The 18,733-nt window shown below is 43.7% G+C and overlaps 1 protein-coding gene across 1 annotated transcript in view; it reads right to left on the bottom strand.

Moving 5' to 3' along the window:
• MAGI2 (membrane associated guanylate kinase, WW and PDZ domain containing 2) overlaps positions 1 to 18,733 on the bottom strand; it is a 610,224-nt gene that overhangs the window by 56,331 nt on the left and 535,160 nt on the right. Inside the window, exon 19 of the mRNA XM_027124164.1 lies at positions 2,966 to 3,104. Coding sequence (XP_026979965.1) covers positions 2,966 to 3,104 — 139 coding nt within the window. The remainder of the gene's footprint in view (positions 1 to 2,965; positions 3,105 to 18,733) is intronic.

The raw sequence follows: 18,733 nt of genomic DNA, 5'->3' as shown, positions 1-18,733 counted from the left end.
CATCTACTAGTAAGCTCAAAGATTTTCGTTCATCGTGCTTGTTTCTGTTGTTTTGTGACCTGCACCCCTTGCCCATTTTATTAAAATACACTCTAGCCTATCTTGGACAACAACAAAAATAAGCAAATTGTGTTTCACGAGAGAGTCTATTTAACTGATGCTGGAGGAATTGCGATGTTCCTCAGCTTTGGGCGCTCCTCACACACTGGGGGCATCTGCATAGTCCGTGAACGTGTGGCCACGTGGTGGCTCGTTCCTGGTGCCGGACAAGTTCCCAGAGCAGGCTTGGGACCGCTCTCCTTAGAAAGGCCTTCTCGCAAGGCTGGCCTTCGGCTGGCATCTGGGAACGTGGCTGGTGATTCGTTCCCTACACTAACATATAGCTCTCCTAAGCGAAAAGGGTGTCTCACTGTACCTCAACTGTTTGTACAAACAATGTGGTTTATGCTTTCCTTCTGGGGAGTCTGGAACTTTGGTACGTGCCAGGCAGAGGGTGCCTGCGTGCCCAGCCCCCAGGAGAAACCCTGGCTGCCCAACCGCCCATGGACCTTGCAGGGCAGCCACATCACCATGCACATGCTGCTTCATGCTTGTTGCTTCAGAAGAATGCTCTCTGGGGGACCTCTCACGGGAGACAGAGAAAGCATAAGGAAGCCTGCACGTGGATTCCTCCTTATGACCCCACGGGGTGTCCTTACATCACTGTCCTAAGCTGAGCTGTGAGCACAACTGTATTCTGTGCCCCAGGAGTCTCATAAGCAAATCTCTGAATGTGGGGTGGTTTCGGGGACCCTGAAACAGCCTCCTCATTAGTCGTGGTGAGGTTCCAGAAATATCATTTGAGGCACTGTCCTCAAAAATGTTGATGGGACCCCTAACCTTCTTGGTTTCTTATGCATAATCTTGACTTAGATTTTCCTGAAGAACTAATGTTTACTTAGTTTATGACTATCCTTTTACTTCCCTAAAGGAGATGGCTTTACTCTTTTAGATTTGTTCTTTTGTGACATAACCTCTAAAATTATTTTACAGTCAAAATCCATGTCAAATCTAACATCAAAAGGAGCAGACAAGCTCTACCACTACCAGTGTATATGATTTAATGTTACATTTTAGAAGAATACATTCAGAAGTTCTGCGGTACTGCTGGAGTTAAGAGTATTGACAATGGGTCCCTCAAAAGTGTGCGCAGATACTTATCAGACTCTCTGTGCCGGTTAATTTTGGAATTTAACCTTAACTAGATATTTTCAGACGACATTAAGAATTAATGGGATAATGTCGACATGATCTTGAATTTTTGTGCTGTTCAAAAACATGTTTTCCTTTTTTTGCTTTGAGGCAGCTTCATGCTCAGGCATCACAGTCTGAGTTATGCCATGCTGGCTGGCAGACTATTCCAACTGCTCTCTACAGAGCGGCAGCTGGTGTGGGGGGTGCTCAGAGTCGGGACCACATAGTGATGCTACAAAAAGAATGGAAAGTTCAGGAGAGCCATGTTGTTCAGGTTAATTTTTAAGATTAATTTGTTAGAACAATAAGAACAGCATTAACTCTATGAGAACCCCTGGATATAGATAACAGGTCTTGTCATGGAGTGAAACACACCTTTAAAACGAGATCTTTTTCAGAAGTGAGAGAATCTCACAGGTCGGTTTCATATTACTGAATCCCTTTATGTGCTCTAGGGTGCAAAAAGTTATTCTATTTCAAGAGTTCAGATTCTTTACAAAGGGATGAATGTCAGGGCCATTACACAGGCTCAGGCCTGTGCTTATGGCTAATATTAATAATTAAAATTACTGAATTAGGTCCAAGGATTAAGGATGGGAAGCTATGAAATATTTCCTTGGGCATACAGCCAACCCCACAGAAAGTTCTGAATGGTGTCCTACTCTTAATGTGAGGGCTTAACCAGCCCTTCCTGTAGGCTTTGGGTGTGTTCAAGACTCTGGAGACAAAGTGTGTAAGGGCCGTTGAATTCAGACATTTCAACTGAATGCAGGATTATATCTGTCCTGCTAATAAGGAAGTGTTCAGTCAATTTTTAGGTAACTTAGGCAGAAAGCACAATTTGAGAGGAAAAAGTACTATTTAGATTTTGGGGAATGGAAAGGCGAAAATGAAAATCAAATTTATCTAGATCAACAAACAATCTGAACTATTCATTTGATCAGCAGTTAGATCCTATTTCCCTAATCTGGACAGGTATTATCTGCGCTACCTCTGTACTGATATCTGTCCGTGTCTGTCTCTCTGTTAATCCCTGTGATTAATTAAAGACCAGCTCAGATTTCTCTGTTTTTCATGTAAAGACCACGCAGCACTTTCTGATATGCTAAGGCAATGATGTCAGCCTTGCCTTAAATGGGCTGTTGGGAAATAACACCATTAAAGACTCCTGATGGCAAACCTATGAATTAAAATGCATTTTAAAGCCTTCCTCAAAAGCATCCAGATATACAACACAGGAGTGATTTTTTGGGATATCCCTAAATACCAAGGCAGTGCAACCACGGCATGAACTGAAGTTTATGTTTTAATCTTCACACCTTGAAGATTTGGTCTCGTTTGTCCCCTGGCCCCGGCTACACATCTCACGGGACAGTCTGATGCACAAGCCATTTTAGGAAATAATTGATAAATTACTGTGGACTCAAATGAACAGAGGACTACAAAAGTTCTAATATAGGAATGTGGCAAGAACTCCCAGCACACTCAGAGATGCCCTGAAGGTCCTACATTTGCTATTTTCAACATTACCTAAATAAGGGAGCAAAAGAAAGAGCTCACAGAAATATATACCTTGTGCTTAAATATACACATGTGTATATACCTATAGCTACTGATCACTAAATATATATTTACGTAGAATTAGGGAACTGATGTAGTTTTATAAATAAGCACAGGCATTTACAGTACACAGAAGAAACAGAAAAAAGGTGAATCAAAACGTGAAACGTACCATACTCTGGGACCTGCCCCGTCCCGCGCTTCAGCAGTAGCCTGACTCTTCTGCCTCCAGATTTGATGAGCTCTATTGCTCTGGCGTGTGTCATGTCTCTGGTGCTCTCCCCATTGATTTCAATGATCTGATCTCCTACCTGTTAATTAAAGAGACATCAAGTCAGCCAAAGGCGGTTTTATTCAAGTTGCATTTCCAACAGATTAGAGAAGCATCCGTAGATGACCAGTTTCCAGAGAGCAACTGAACAATCCGCTTGCAGCCTGCTGCTTCTGAGGAGAGGCTAATCCCTGGCCACATCCTGAATCTGACCACCAGACTTTATTTATCTTTATAGAAACTCACATATTAGACCATGGAGGTTGTGATGATATGTCACTTCTATTTAGCCAGTATGGCAGAGGCCACAGTTGAACTATTTAGGATTTTCTTAAAAAATCAGGGAATATGTTTGATACTGCAATTCAAAGTAAGCTGGCATCTTTGCTTTGAATCAAGAAGTAAATATTTTAAGGCTTTTTCGTTGAACACATTAGGCAGGCATCTACTTCAAAGTGTTGGATGGAATGATTTGTTTGGGGGCTTCTCTGAGAATTTTTGTTATGCATCATTTCAATTTTCCTGGGTGCTATTATGCTATTGCTTTCTTCGTAAACAGTTGTTGGTTGATATTCATGTTTGATGATGAATTTTCTATCACAGTCCTTTGAATTAAAAATGACTCCATTCTCCACACATGAGTGATGCCCTTGCTAAAGCTTTGCCATGCTCACACCTGGTTGCCAGGGTTTGGTTAACTACCAATCCCTCTTGAATTGCTGGAGGTGCCTGGGTTCCATTAGCAGTTCCCGCTTAGCCTTTGTGAAGAGATATTTGGAATAAAAGAGGTTCAACCATGAGCACCTCATGTAACTCCCACAGTACCATTACTGCCAGGAACCTTTGAATTAAAATATGTTTGATTTCACTGCAAGTCACTTAAGACAAATTAGCCAGGAAAAGCACAATAAGTTGCTTTGCAACGATGCTGTTTTAGTTGGGCTCCTGAGACAAAGCAGATCTCAGCCTAAACTCCATAATGCAGACAGAATTGCAAATAAACTCCCTACAGGGGAGCAATATCTAGGTTGATGCTTCAGGCCAGGCAAGAAGAGGAACAAAAAGTTGCCATCACAATGGCAAAAGGGCATTAAAATAAGTCCCTTCCCTCAAAGGGGGACGGGGGAGAACAAACACAAGTTTATTGTAGCAAGGAAGTGACGTCTCCACCTAAAAAGGACTCCCTAAGGGGCAAGGATCCCAATGTAATGAAGGTAAAGGCTTCCCCCTTTGTGTACTCAGTGGCCTTTGGAAGTACCGCTTTAAGGCAGTGGAAGAGGTTGGCCTCACTGGCATGAACTCCACACTCCATAGAAGAATCACAAAAGACAGGACTAAATTAATTAGTTGTAGGGCCAGTGTTTGCACCATTTTTCTTCAGGTCTCCCTAACTGTCACCTTTCCCAGGAGGCAACGGGCACAGCCTGAGGTCCAGCAGCTAGCCTGAGGCCACACAGCCAAGCCAATAGCAGAAGAGGGACCAATTATCCCTCTCCCAGCAGTCCTCACTGAAACCTCAAGGCACAGTATCAAATTGTAGAGATAAAAACAAAAGTTCCGATGAAGTTGTTATAATAGAGTCTTCATTCCCGGCTACTCTCTTCAGACTCACATACCCGACTGATTACTAAACATCTTCACCTTGATGTCTGGCAGGCCACTCCAGCTCAACACCAGCAGACCGGGTGTTTCTTTCTCCCCAAATAGTTTGTCCTCTCAATTCCTAATCCTGGGTGACAGCACCACCATTTATTTACCCAAGCCAGAAACCTGGGGGTCCTGCTGAGCTCCTAGCTCAATTCAGGCCTTAACCTGGATTATTCCAATACTCTCCCACCGATGTCTTCTCACTGTCACCAGTATCATTCTTCTAAGGGAGATCTCCCCAGATGCATCATGCTGACTGAGGCAGGGAGGGCCTTCCATATGCCACTGTTCTCTTGCCTTCTCCTCCCTATAGGTCTGGTGCTCTCCCAACCTTCTTCAAGGCCTGCCCAAGCTCTTTTCCCTTGGGAGGCCTTCCTAGACCCTGTCTTCTCCTCAGGCAGAAGTGTGTAATCCCTCTGCTCGGTCATCGCTGCACCCCGCTATGTTATCTATGACACCGCATTACACAAGTATGCTTCTCAGTCTTCCCTCCTCAACTTTGAGCTTCTTCACTCATCAAACAATTTCTGAGCACTGATTATGTGCTAGGCAGTCTACTGGGGAGATCAGGTAAAGAGAGATAAATGGTATAGCTTCTATTTACAACATGTTCTCAGTCTAGTTAGAGAAAGTGGGTAAATAAGACAATTACTATTCAATATCTCTTTGCTCTGACAGAGGTATTCACAAAGTGCTAAGGGAAGAGAAGGGAGGGGCATCTAACTTAGAAGAGTGGGGCTGGTAGTCAGAGAGAGCTTCCTGGAGGTGGTGACATCCCAACTGAGTTTTTAAGTATCAGTAGGAGTGCCCCTGGTGAAGGAGGAGGAAAAGCATTCTAAGTAGAGAGGACAGCATATGCCAAGACCCTGAGGTTTGACAGCAAAGCACTGAAGATTTTGAACAAGGGGTAAGCTGACCAGGGAAGCAGAGTGGTGTTTAGGAATCTCCCCAAGACAGTGTGAAGGGTGGACTGGAGAGAAAGTGGCAGACTGAGGAAGGGACCTGAAGTTGTGAGGCTGTCACATTGTTTATCCAGGTGAGAAACTGGGAGACTGTGAGGAAGAAAACCATGGGACACATGAGGGCAGGGACTAGGCCCCATTTGACTGTGTATCTTGTATGGGGTGCACTGTACCTATTTGTGAGTGAGTGAATGAATGAAGCATTTCCACGTGAGAACCATGCGGGAATGGATTATAAGCACGCTTGACCCCAAACTCAAACCCTGACAGACAGCACTGCCTGAGGACACTTCTGTGTCAAGACTGACATTTCAACAAGAACCCTGTGGAAGGCGAAAGGAAACCTGTGGTGTGACAGAAACAGTCACACTTAGAAAATCTGATGTTCTCATTCTCTTGTCTGTCTGTTATTTTCCCTTCTCCCTACTAAGAGCCATGAGAATTAAGGGAGAAAAAATTAGCCGGGGAGAGAGAAATGGTGGGTTGGGAGACTGTGTGAGAGGTTGAGAAGCAGAGGGGTTCAGGGGCTGCACAGGGGCTGGGCTGGCGTCTCTGGTGTGGGATTTTCAGGCTAGGGCTCCGGGAAGAGTTAGGGATCTTATTTTCACTGAGTTCCTGGGAGCCTGAGCTGACCTCTTGGCTTGCCAGCTTTCCATGTGAGGACCCCTCAGAAGGAGAAGAAAACAACTCTGATGCTGGCTGAACCGACGGTCCTTAGTCCCTTGTCTAAGACTTTCAGTCTCTCCCAAGCCCCTGTCCATTCCAGGGTGCCAGTGGAGACAGTCTTCCTGCCTCACTGGGGCAATGGAAGTTTGGGAACAGTCCAAAATCTTACCAAATTCAGAAAAAAAATTCTGAGGTGGGATGCTGGTCAGGCAATGAGATGGAAATGCTGCCACAGTCATAGATCTGAACCTTACAGGTGTTCTGGGCAGATTGCAAAAGTGGGTCAACTCATTTGGATCTAATGTCAGTGGTAACAAACTCGGTCCAGGCCCAGCCTCAAGACTCCTATCTCTCCTTGTGAAATGACATAAATGGTAAAAAGGTTTACTTTCCATTTTCATTCCAGTATCAGCCTTATATAGAGTCATTTTACAGGGAGCTCTGTAAATAAATTTGGGATGTGATTCCTTTCACTTTCATCCTCTTAGCATCCGATGAATAAGATGGGTTTGTCAGGGGGAGAAGAGGTTCTCTTTACTTTCTGACCTCCATACAGCTGCCCAGCTGCAGCGAGTTGAAGTGTCCCTTTCCTACATTGCAGTGAACTGTTTGGCAGGGAGCAGTTAATTGGATAGAACCAGTGGCAAATGTGCGTCCCGTTCAGGGATGAAGAAAAAGACCGGTTGTGACTCTGATGTAGTCTTCTTTTCCCACACACCGTGGAGCTATTTTCTATTGAGCTGCATTACTAAAATGAAACTTTAAAGATCTCCTCCACTTGTTCTTAGAGAATTTTTAAAGTATCAAGTTCTAGTTAGAATTGAGAGAGAGACAGGGGAGGAGAGAGAGAATGGAGGCGTGGGGGAGAGGAAGAGAAAGAGACACAGACAGACAGACAGACACACCCAAACCAGGTAGAGGTAATTCAGGAATGTGAGTGTTTGTTTTGTGTGGATCAAGGAGATGTCACGTGTAGGAAACTAACCAAAGGACATAAGATGAATCCTAGGCATTCTTTTTTTGTCCTGTGGAAGAAATACTTTTATCTGTGGTCCCCTTGGGGAAACTGACAACCTTACAGCAGTGTCTCAGGGGCAAGGCTGAGTGAGATAAGACTGCCATTTCTTGGCCCAGTCTAACAAGTTCTGCATTTCTACTCATTTCTATTCACATCTTGGCAGATTTTTCTTTAACAAAACTATTACCAAATCCTCGAACTTGCTTGAGGCCCTGCAGGTAAAACTTCTTTTTTTTTTTTAATTTATTATTTTTGGCTGTGTTGGGTCTTTGTTGCTGCGCACCGGCTTTCTCTAGTTGCTGCGAGCGGGGACTCCTCTTCGTTGCGGTGTACGGGCTTCTCATCGTGGTGGCTTCTCTTGTTGCAGAACACGGGCTCTAGGTGCATGGGCTTCAGTAGTTGCAGCACACAGGCTCAGTAGTTGTGGCTCACAGGCTCTAGAGCGCAGGCTCAGTAGTTGTGGCACACGGGCTTAGTTGCTCCGTGGCATCCGTGGGATCGTCCTGGACCAGGGCTTGAACCCGTGCCCCTGCGTTAGCAGACGGATTCTTAACCGCTGCGCCACCAGGGGAGCCCAAAACCTCTCTTCTTATTGGAAAGCCAAGGCAGGTAAAGGTAAAAGTTTCAGTGTGTACATATACATATATATATATATATATATTTTTTTTTTTGGCTGCACAACACGGCGTGTGTGATCTTAGTTCCCTGACCAGGGATCGAGCCCGGGACCCCGGGAGTGAAAGTGCCAAGTCCTAACCACTGGACGGCCAGGGAATTCCCAAAATTTTCAGTATTTCTTAGCAGTTAATAGTTTAGGTTGTAAGAAAAGAAAACTTAAACTCTGTACTGTATGCATTTTTGTAGTAAAGTCATATAGAAAGTATTTGGCTTGGCTCAACTAAATCTTCATACGGACTATAGTAATCCTGGACTTCCTTCAGCCCCAAGCCGTGGTAGTGTCTGCTCAAGGCTTGCTTGGATGTCTCCACAAACATGCCTGGCTGGCTGCAATCAGCTAACTGCCCTCACACCACAGGAACCTATTTCACATGATTACACATGACTGAAGTGAGCCTAGATTATCATTAGGTGTGAGGAATTGCGCTCCTTTAGAATTTTATGCCAACACAACGATCGATGTCTCTAGTCTGTGTCTCATGAGAGACTTAGCTGTGGACCATTTCTGTGGCTAATGGTCCGAGGTCACAGGTTAGCTTTGTCATAATTCTTTCCTTACAGGCTGGTTTCACCCGCTGACTCCAGACCCCTCACGAGCAAGGAACGCACCTATTGCCTTTGTGTCATCTATACCTGTCACAATTCCTGACAAGTAGGCCCTCGGTTAATCCCGGTTGAGTCAATGAATGTTAGCTTTGCTTTTCAGTTATAGTGACCGTCTTCGTTTTCACGACACAGAAAGTTCAGCTTTTGTGCACCTTAGCACATACTGTAAAGCTTTCTTGAAATACTGCCTTAGGCACTTGCAACCAAACCATAACAATTTCAACAGTACTTACAGGAGACCAAATGAAGTTTCAGTGAAGGTGACCTACAAAAATTGTTAGAGACAGGTATGTTATTGTTATAGGAAACAAATGCTAAAAGATCAAGAGAAAGAGGAAGGGAGGCTGAATTCGAATAAAATCAGAAAAACAGAATCAGAATTAGGGTCTTCGCTTCTGCCTGTCACAGGTATCGGCACTGGGTGCTCTGACGAGAGGACACCTGGGCCATAATGGCCCTCCTGGAGCAAAGGACAGGCTGATTTTCAACTCGATAATGACCTTCAATATATCATGGCTGTTTTCACAATTAACCTTCGTTAGAAATTATTTAATAACTATTACAGTAAAAATCTTTTCCAAGGGGTTACACTGAGTGCTTTGGTTCACCTTCCCATGTCTTCCGTGAGACTGCTGATTGAATTAGATGGCATCCAAGTGCCTATTATAGGACCTGGCTCCAGTTACAAACTGCTGTGCACGATTGCCTCAGCAAGGCACAGAAGCCCATCAGGTCAGCAGGCTTTTCCAGAGAGAACTTCTAATCCCACTGGAAACTGAAATTCAGATTTGAGAGCACTGAAACTATGTGGATTTTATTTGCCTCAATTAATTTATATGTTGAACTCTGTCTCAGACTCTATGCTATGTTCTAGACAGTAATCACCTAAAAAGAAAACATCCCAACATCTCTTAAGAAACTTCATCCAAAGAGAAGTGTGAAAGAGCCCTGGTGGATTTCCAGAAAAGTCCTTAATCAAGGTTATACCCGAGCACATATCGGCTTGGAAGGGTCATGGAGGTGAGGGGAACGGAAGGGGAACGAGAAGTTATGGGCCGCTGCAGAGTTCTGAGGGCTTATGCCTTGATGTGGGTAGGGTACCTCATGTCACGTTTTTCTTATTTGTGTATTTTCCCTTTAGAAAAGATTTGGTCACAGCTCAAAAAATGTTCCGTCTCTGACTTGGGCAGGGGTGGTGCCTTGGCTTCTCACTCAAGTCAGGGGGCCGCTGTGGTGCAGATTCAGGGGGCACTCTTCATTCAAGAGCTTCCATTTTTCACTCTTACTTTTAAAATCCTCTAAATTAAAACATGGAAATGCATCTGAAATTCCAAGATAATGTAGCAGCCCAATTGTGGAAGTCAACTCTGAATTACAATTTGGTATCTTTATCACCCAAACTTTCCTTTTTCTTTGTCAAATATTACTAACACTAATCTCATATAGGAAATTTTATTAGATTGCTTTTTTCCTAAATCTCGCTCTTCCAGGGCTTTTAATTGGTGTTGATGTGCCCTTTCTCAGGTCCCCCATTCCCTGCTCTAGGTATGCTTTCTGGGTGGAGCAGTTCTCTTTCTGTGTCTTTGCAGATGCTGTTCCCTTTGTCTAGAATCTGCCTTTCCTCGTTCAAATAACTAAATCCTGCTCATCCCTTAGGGCAAAGCTCAGGTATGCCTGCATCCAAGAAGCCTTCTATGATCCCCCATCAGTCCTGGGTTGGGTGCCTTGCCTCAGTATTTCTTTAAAAGTTGGCCCTCCGGGGCTTCCCTGGTGGCGCAGTGGTTGAGAGTCCGCCTGCCGATGCAGGGGACATGGGTTCGTGCCCCAGTCCGGGAGGATCCCACATGCCGCAGAGCGGCTGGGCCCGTGAGCCATGGCCGCTGGGCCTGTGCGTCCGGAGCCTGTGCTCCGCAGCGGGAGAGGCCACAACAGTGAGAGGCCCGCGTACCGCAAAAAAAAAAAAAAAAAAAAGTTGGCCCTCCATTTCCACAGGTTTTGGATCCACGGATTCAACCAACCATAGATGAAAAATATTTTTTTTAATTCCAGAAAGTTCCAAAAACCAAAACTTGAATTTGACATGCCTGGCAACTATTTACATAACATTTATATCGTATTTATAACTACTTACAAAGCATTTATACTGTATTAGGTATTATGAGTACTTTAGAGATGCCTTAAAGTATGATCTTGTATGTATGAGAACATATTTTATATGCAAATATATGCAAATACATTATATGTAAGTCATTTATATGCAAATGCGATGCCATTTTATATAAGGGACTTGAGCATCCTTGTATTTTGGTATCTGTGGGGATCCTGGGACCAATATCCATAGATACCAAGGGACAACTTATTGACCTTTGCTTATCACAATGCTGTAAGCCCTCCAAAGGCAGGGACTCAGTCACATGGGAAATACCCATACGTATTTGTTCAAAGGATGGATGAACAACTGAAAGGAGCTTTCAGAATCTGTGTTTTGACTCTATGTTCCTTATTGTTTAAACCAAATTTAAGCAAGATGTGTAAAAAGTTTTAAATTTGGTTTCAGGATATATGTCAACCAGATTTGACCATGATCAAATAATATAAAGTGTATGTAAGTGCCTTGTAAACTCTCTATTATACAAATACAATCTTTTATTATTAATTGTAGTAGTTATCATTATCACCACCATTGTCATCATAATGGTAGAAGAGAGAAAAAAATGAAACACAGTGGTAAGTTCTTCATAATGAATCTAGGAGAGAAGCCGCTGAGCTGTTGAAAATGTATTTAATGGAGAAATAAGGCAAACAATTTTCTGAAAATATCACTGAGAGGTTAAAGACCCCAAAAGTGCTGCCTTTTAGGAATTCTTATAGGGTGTTAACGCTGTTTTTTAATTCTATGATTTTGATAAATAGTTCTTAGAAAAGGAACCTCTTTGAATGCTCGGCAGATAATCCAAACCCTAAACCAGGACAGAGAGATAACCGCAAGTGTGGCAACAGACAGAAATACAAAGAAGAAGATTTTAAAGACAAGCTGGGTGAAGCAAAATATTTCCTATGAAGGGAGAAATAAGCACAACCATTCCATTTTCATATGCTGGTTTGACTGCTCAGGCAGGAAGAGGAGACTGGAGAAATATCTTAAAATCATCTGCCTGCGCAAGAATAGAAAGCTATCATTTGCAGCTCAGCTAGTGGCTTATTCATTTGCTCAGAAATCGCTTATGTTAGGTCATGAAGTCAGTTTCCCTAGTTGACTGAAAAATAAACAAAAGCAAATCAAAAAGAAAAGTTTCCATTGTGGACCGATGTAGGCTGTGATTTTCCTTCCCTGGATGTAATTGAGAGAAAATGAGGGATTATTATTCTGCATCCTTATCTAATCAGATATATTTTCCAGATGCAAGCATTGGTCTTTGTGCGATGACTGCTATATAGGCACACGATAACCACTCCTTGTTTTCCTGAAGCTGGCCTACTTGCAAATTGCCTTTGCATTTACTTTGTGTGTGTGTGTGTGTGTGTGTGTGTGTGTGTGTGTGTGTGTGTGTGTGTGTGTGTGTGTGTGTGTGTGTGTGCGCGCGCGCGCACGCGTGTGCACATCACTTCCAGACCTGATGTTAAAAGTGTGAATTAGAGTGAAATTGAAGATAATTTAATGGTGGGACTATTTCAGAGGTGTGGGCAGGGTTAAGACAACCAAAGAGGGCTGTTGAGGCACTAAGTAAGTATGGCAGATGCCATTACCATCTCTCGTCTGGAAGACCCTGGGGGAGGATAGAAAGTAACAGGGGCCTAGTGAGAGCTGGAATCGGGAAAGACGGGCCACCTGACTGGAGCTGTAGTTGTCAAGGAAGGAGCACTGCTGGCCCAGAGCACTGAGGCAGGGAGCAAAAGGGGTCAGAAATGCGCCAACCTCTCTGTGGCAGACAGAATCACGTCCCCTCAAAAGACATTCACATCTAGGCCCTGGAATCTGTGAATATGTTACCTTACATGGCAAAAGGGACTCTGCAGGTGTAAGTTAAGGATCTTGAGATGGGAAGGTTCTCCTGCTTCTCTGAGTGGGAATCACGAGGGTCAAAGTCTGAGACAGAGATTTCAGGACAGAGGTCAGACGTGAGGGAAGATGCTCTGTTGATGGCATTGAAGATGGAGGAAGGGGCCACAAGCCAAGGAATGTAGGTGGCTCCAGGAGCTGGAAAAGGCAGGGAAACGGATTCTCGCCTAGATCCTAGAGAAGGAACTAGACCTGCTGGTAAGACAATTTGATTTTTTTTTTTTTTTGCGGTACACGGGCCTCTCACTGTTGTGGCCTCTCCCGTTGCGGAGCACAGGCTCCGGACGCGCAGGCTCAGCGGCCATGGCTCATGGGCCCAGCCGCTCCGCGGCATGTGGGATCTTCCCGGACCGGGGCATGAACCCGTGGTCCCCTGCATCGGCAGGTGGACTCTCAACCACTGAGCCACCAGCAGGGGGCAAGAGAGTGTGGGTGATGCAGACATAACGATCAGTCCCCCAGGATACAGAACAGGGAGAGGAGGAAAAAGAATGGATCTGAGGGAAAGCAGAACAAAAGAAGCACCAACACTGAGGTGGGATGGGCACAGATTTTAAAACAATGAATGAGTGTGACATATGAAGGCTGCTGTGGTCTGAATGTTTGTATCCTAGCCCCCCAAATACACATTTGAGATCCTAACCTCCCAGGAGATGCTACTTGGAGGCAGGGCCTTTGGGAGGTGATTAAGCCAAAAGGGCAGAGCCTTCAGGAATGGGATTAGTGCCCTTATGAAAAGAGATCAGAGAGCTCCCTTGTCCCTTCCACCTTGTGAGGACACAGGACCAGGAAGTGGGCCCTCATAAGACGTCAGATCTGCTGGTGCCTTGATCTTGGACTTCTGGCCTCCAGGACTATGAGAAATCCAGTTCTGTTGTTTATAAGCCACTCCGTCAGTGGTATTTTGTTACAGCAGCCTGAATGAACTAAGATGAAGGCTTTAATTCAGAAATAACTTAAGAACAAGACATAAAAATCAGGTGGTGATAACCTTGCCCATAACGGAGAAGCTATTTTTGGAAGCCTTTATTTATTTATTTATTAAGGTTTTTTTCTTGATGTGGACCATTTTTAAAAAATATATTTATTTATTTATTTGGCTGCTCTGGGTTTTAGTTGCGGCACATGGGACCTTCGTTGCTACCTGAGGGATCTTTTAGTTGAGGCATGTGGGCTCTTAGTTGTGGCATGTGGGATCTAGCTCCCTGACCAGGGGCGGAACCTGGGCCCCCTGCACTGGCAGTGCAGAGTCCTAACCACTGGATCGCCGGGGAAGTCCCTATTTGTTTTAATATTTCATTTTTATACGGATAGTCTCTTAAGATACTGTTATAGAAAGAGAAGTAGCATCAGGGTTACTGAGTTGAATGTGCTTTTTAAAACTGCTAAAGATTTCAGAGTTGCCTTTGCGTCTAGTCAGCCTCCAAGCCCCATCAATCCCACCCCTGCTCTGTCTCCAGCCTGTCATTTCCCATTTCTCTTGCTTCCGTTTCCCATTCACCACTCCTCTCTTCTCCTTCTTTTGGGCCATCTGGCTGCCATGTTTTGAAGCTCGCCTCTGCTTTGGTCTCTGTCCTCTTCAAGCACCTACGCTCCTCCTCCAAACTTCTTGAACAGCATCCAGACTCCTTGACATCCTGTGAAGATCGTCCAGGATCTTGTGCCCCCAACCTTGCAGCTCATCCCTGCCACTCTCTTGGGTTTAATCTGGCCGGCTTCTCATTCCTCCACTCTTCATCGGGTGCTCCCATCCCTGCATTTTTTATCTTGCCATCACCTCTGCTAGTTTTTCTTGCCATTCTCCCCAACTCCTCCAGTCTTATCTTGTAATTGTACCCGTTCTTCAAGGCTCCACTCAACTCCTCCATGAAGCGGTCTCTGGTCCCTCCGGGGGGAGATGTCACCTCCTTTCTCTAGGCATCCACTGCACACTGGCCATGCCTCTCTTACAGCTGTTACTGCACCCCTGCCTCTTATTCTAGTCATTTGTGTATTTATTCCTCCCCCCACCACTTGTGCACCTACTAAATTATAAACTCCTGGAAAGAGGGATTATATCTTTGTACCACCTGGTAATAGCAAACACACTGCCTTAAAAACAATAGATAATAAAAATTTACTTGTAGTGAGGACAAAAATGATTACTGTGTAAGGTATAAAATGATTAATGGGAGGAGAGTCCTTGAGGGAGTTGAGGGTGTGTGGGAGTTTGACAGAGAGGGTGCTTTGGGGTCAGAACACTTTGAGGGCAGTTCTGTGTTCACGATTGTTTTTCCACTGTTGACTAAGGTGACTAGCGCAGGATAAGAGATTCATTAACATTTCTTAAGCGAATGAATAAATGCTGCCTACTACATTTCGGCCAAGGATAACCTTGAATTCTGTGACAACAAGGGCTAAAAAGAAGTTCGTAATACCTGTTACAATATAAAGGTGAAAAAGTATATAAAAGTAAAAACAATACAGTCTTCTTCTACTTGCCATGAGAAGTAAGCTTAGAAATAGCAGGGCTTTGCCAGGAACCAGCTAAAGAAGACCCAGCCACAAGGTGGAAGCACCCCTTTTCTTTCTGATATAACCACGCCTGTGCTGGCAAAGCTGGCTGAAAGCAGACACAGAAGCACTGGAAAATAAATTCAGATGAGACATAATTATACCCCCAAAGTGCAGTTTGAAAGCAGAGATCATGATTTACACTTGTACAATATCCTTTGTAGCATCTAGCAGCACTGACTGGTGTGTGTGTGTGTGTGTGAGAGAGAGAGAGAGAGAGAGAGAGAGAAATGATTGGCTGATTGATTGATTGATTGGGGGTTAAAGTAAATAAAGGAAGTAGTTGCTAACAATACTCCCACTATACACACTAAACCATACACAGGGCCACTGAGGGCCAGGAGCCCATCTTACTAATCTCTTCATCTCTGGGTTTCTATTATCCTCACTTTAAGGCAAGGACTCTGAGCTTGAGGGAGGAAGAAGGCTTTGCGAAAGGTCACATAGCTTATAAGTGGAGGTCACAAGACAAGACACAGGTTCTCTGATTCCCAGACCCAGAGCTCCCTCTTCTTCTCAAGGCTGCCTCAGCATCGTGGAGGAGGGGAGAGTGGCACACTAGAGGGTTTTTACTTAGTTCAGAGTTCAAGCTTCCTTCTATAGAAACACGAAACTATTTAAGATGTTTGTGACTTATTATTAACCTTTGGGCTCTTGTTTAAAAATATACACATAATCACGTGTCACAAATAGCTCTGAAGTCCAGGTTCATTCAAGCATGAGGAAGAAGGTATGATTAAAGGTGCAATGAGAAAACCTCTAATTGTAAATAGATCTAGTTAGTACTTCACGTTCTAAACTTCCCTGATCACTTCAGCTACGTTCTCCGTGAATCAATGTTATGTTTATAGTGTCAAAGTTTCAGATCAACAGAAAAATGGATGTCCTTGGGCCCGATTTTAATATGCCCAAGGAGTCTGTATACAGGGCAGAAAAACTCATGTCTCTGGGGTCGACGACCTTTGTTTGGTCACATTGAAAATAGTCTTTAATAGCTTAATTTTAAGACAGCTCTCCAGAGGATCTTTACTCATTGCCACCATATTCAATTATACTGGCAATGAATGTGTGGATTATAATAGTTTTTCTATTGATATGCTAACACTGAATAAATAGAAGGAGTAGCATTGTATCACTATCATTTTGATGCACAAAATAAACATTATGCACTTTATTTTCTTTTACTATTTAAAGTCACATATTGATTACTTAAATTTTACAACTAGGAACGTAGCCGTGTCTAAAAATCTTGTTTCCGTTCAAGTTAATTCAGATTGTCCACCCATGCATGAGAACAGCTGAGCTATGAAACTGGGCAGCATGTTTTCTGGCAATAATGAGGAGATAATATTCTTTAGGAGTATTTAAGTGACATCAGCATTGATAGGTTAATTGGAAATAAAAATGTAAAGCTTTCTTAAATCACTAGAATGAAAAGCCTCTGGTTTATTGTAGCTTCGCAATGCACTTTTTGAACTCTTCCCACTTTGCAGTTTACGTTAATAACTGTCTGATTAGTGTAACTGCAGCTGTTCTCAGAATTCCCCGTACATGCCATAGTAAATCAGCCGCTTTCAAAATGAGACTTTCCCACCTATATCCTGATTCACAATCATTTTGCTTCCTCTACTCCTTTACCAAATTCTTGAAAAAATGACCCCTGCATCCAATGAAAGGCAGAGAATACTGGGAGAAAAGAAATGCAATTTGATGTGAGGTCATGAGAGCTGACTGCAGTTGGGAACCTGATATGAGACATCCTCCATCTTCAGAGCTCAGGGTACCACTTGCTGTTACTATTAAATATAGCATAATTAATAATAATTTTCATGATTAATTATTTTGAAAAAGTCAGGTAAAGTGATACAGCTCTGGCCTGCATCTTAACTTGACTCAAATTATTTTCAGTTCTCTGTGTGAACATTTACACTGACACTACTCCATACATGCTTCTAGATTTCTATCTGTATACTAACCTCTCATTTAATGGCCCAAGATCTTGTTACACAGTTGTGAACCACTCAGATGAAAAAAATGGACACTTCAAAATAATTAGCACTTACTGAACACAGTTTCATGCCAGATACTTTCTAGGCATGTTAGAAGCATTATCTCATTTAGTTCTCAAACGAATAAACAAAGCAAACATACTCCCTATGAGCTAGAGAAAACAAAGAAAAATTCATATTAACTTTGGGAAATGAAATCACAATTTTTTTTTACACTGGGAGCTGATTAACTTATGAATACTGCATAGCGACTGTCAGTGGTACCAAGACGGTAGGCTGATCGCTGCATGGTTAGTTAGCTTGAGTTCTCCCACGCCACTGACTCCTTCATTTGGGCTGGACTGGTTTCTTTAACACTTCGTGTGGCTGGACATTCAAGAATGACTTGGATCCACTTCATGATGCTTCCTCTGATCCTGTCTTCCACTTCCTTAAGTGTATGTTCTGTGTTTTTGTCCTTGGTTCCTACCTTGGACTATGACCCTCGTCCTCTCTCCCATTCGCTTTCTTACATTTCCTAGTAATCTTTGGATACCTCTAGGTGATGGCCCCTCAAGTGTGCCTGAGTTCATCGTTATATTGCTACTTTTGGAAGCTGACCCTTCCTGTACTGTCTCTGTTCAGTCTTGCATTGTTTTTGGTGTGATGCTGCCTCGTCATTTTACGAATATGGGCCACTTGTCACCAAAAGGACGGAGTATAAACGTGTGAATGGAAACTTCCAAATTCATCACCATTCCTAGAAAAACAATTCTGCAGGGTTGCCCTGATGGAGAATACTTGTTTCCTAATCACCTACGTTTTCCAAGGATATCACATTATTAATGTAACTTGTTTGATTGAATTGTTTCTAGTCACTGAGGTATGAATGTGTGATTGATTTATTTTTCCAATAACTGTTACCAGCTGTGCTGTTAACTCCCCCTCCCCTTTCCTGCTGGGTAGTATTACAATTCCATTATTTTTCAGCACTTTTAGCTATTAAAAATTATAGTACAGTTAGCATTGCAACCTTATCTTCAATAAGAGCTTCCCCTACCCCCTGCCCCTCTAGGCTGAAGGCTTGAGCACATAGGCAGGGAAAGAGTCTTGTTCTGCCCTCTCCCCAACCCCTCACTCTTTCTCATCTCTCCAGTCTGCTAGAGAAGCTCTGACGGCAGGGTAATGTAAGGCAACGTTCTCTGGAGCAATCAGGAGTTACTGGTGGTGGGCTTCCCTGGTGGTGCAGTGGTTAAGAATCTGCCTGCCAATGAAGGGGACACAGGTTTGACCCCTGGCCCAGGAAGATCCCACATGTCGCGGAGCAACTAAGCCCGTGAGCCACAACTACTGAGCCTGCGCTCCAGAGCCCGCGAACCACAACTAGTGAGCACGCACACCTAGAGCCCGTGCTCCACAGCAAGAGAAGCCACGACAGTGAGAAGCTCACGCACCGCAACGAAGAGTAGCCCCCGCTCGCCGCAACTAGAG

Source organism: Aethalodelphis obliquidens, unplaced genomic scaffold, assembly GCF_003676395.1.
Source record: "Aethalodelphis obliquidens isolate GAN/ISIS:26980383/991018 unplaced genomic scaffold, ASM367639v1 scaffold27, whole genome shotgun sequence".
NCBI lineage: Eukaryota > Metazoa > Chordata > Mammalia > Artiodactyla > Delphinidae > Aethalodelphis > Aethalodelphis obliquidens.
This window is presented reverse-complemented; position numbering and strand designations above follow the sequence as displayed.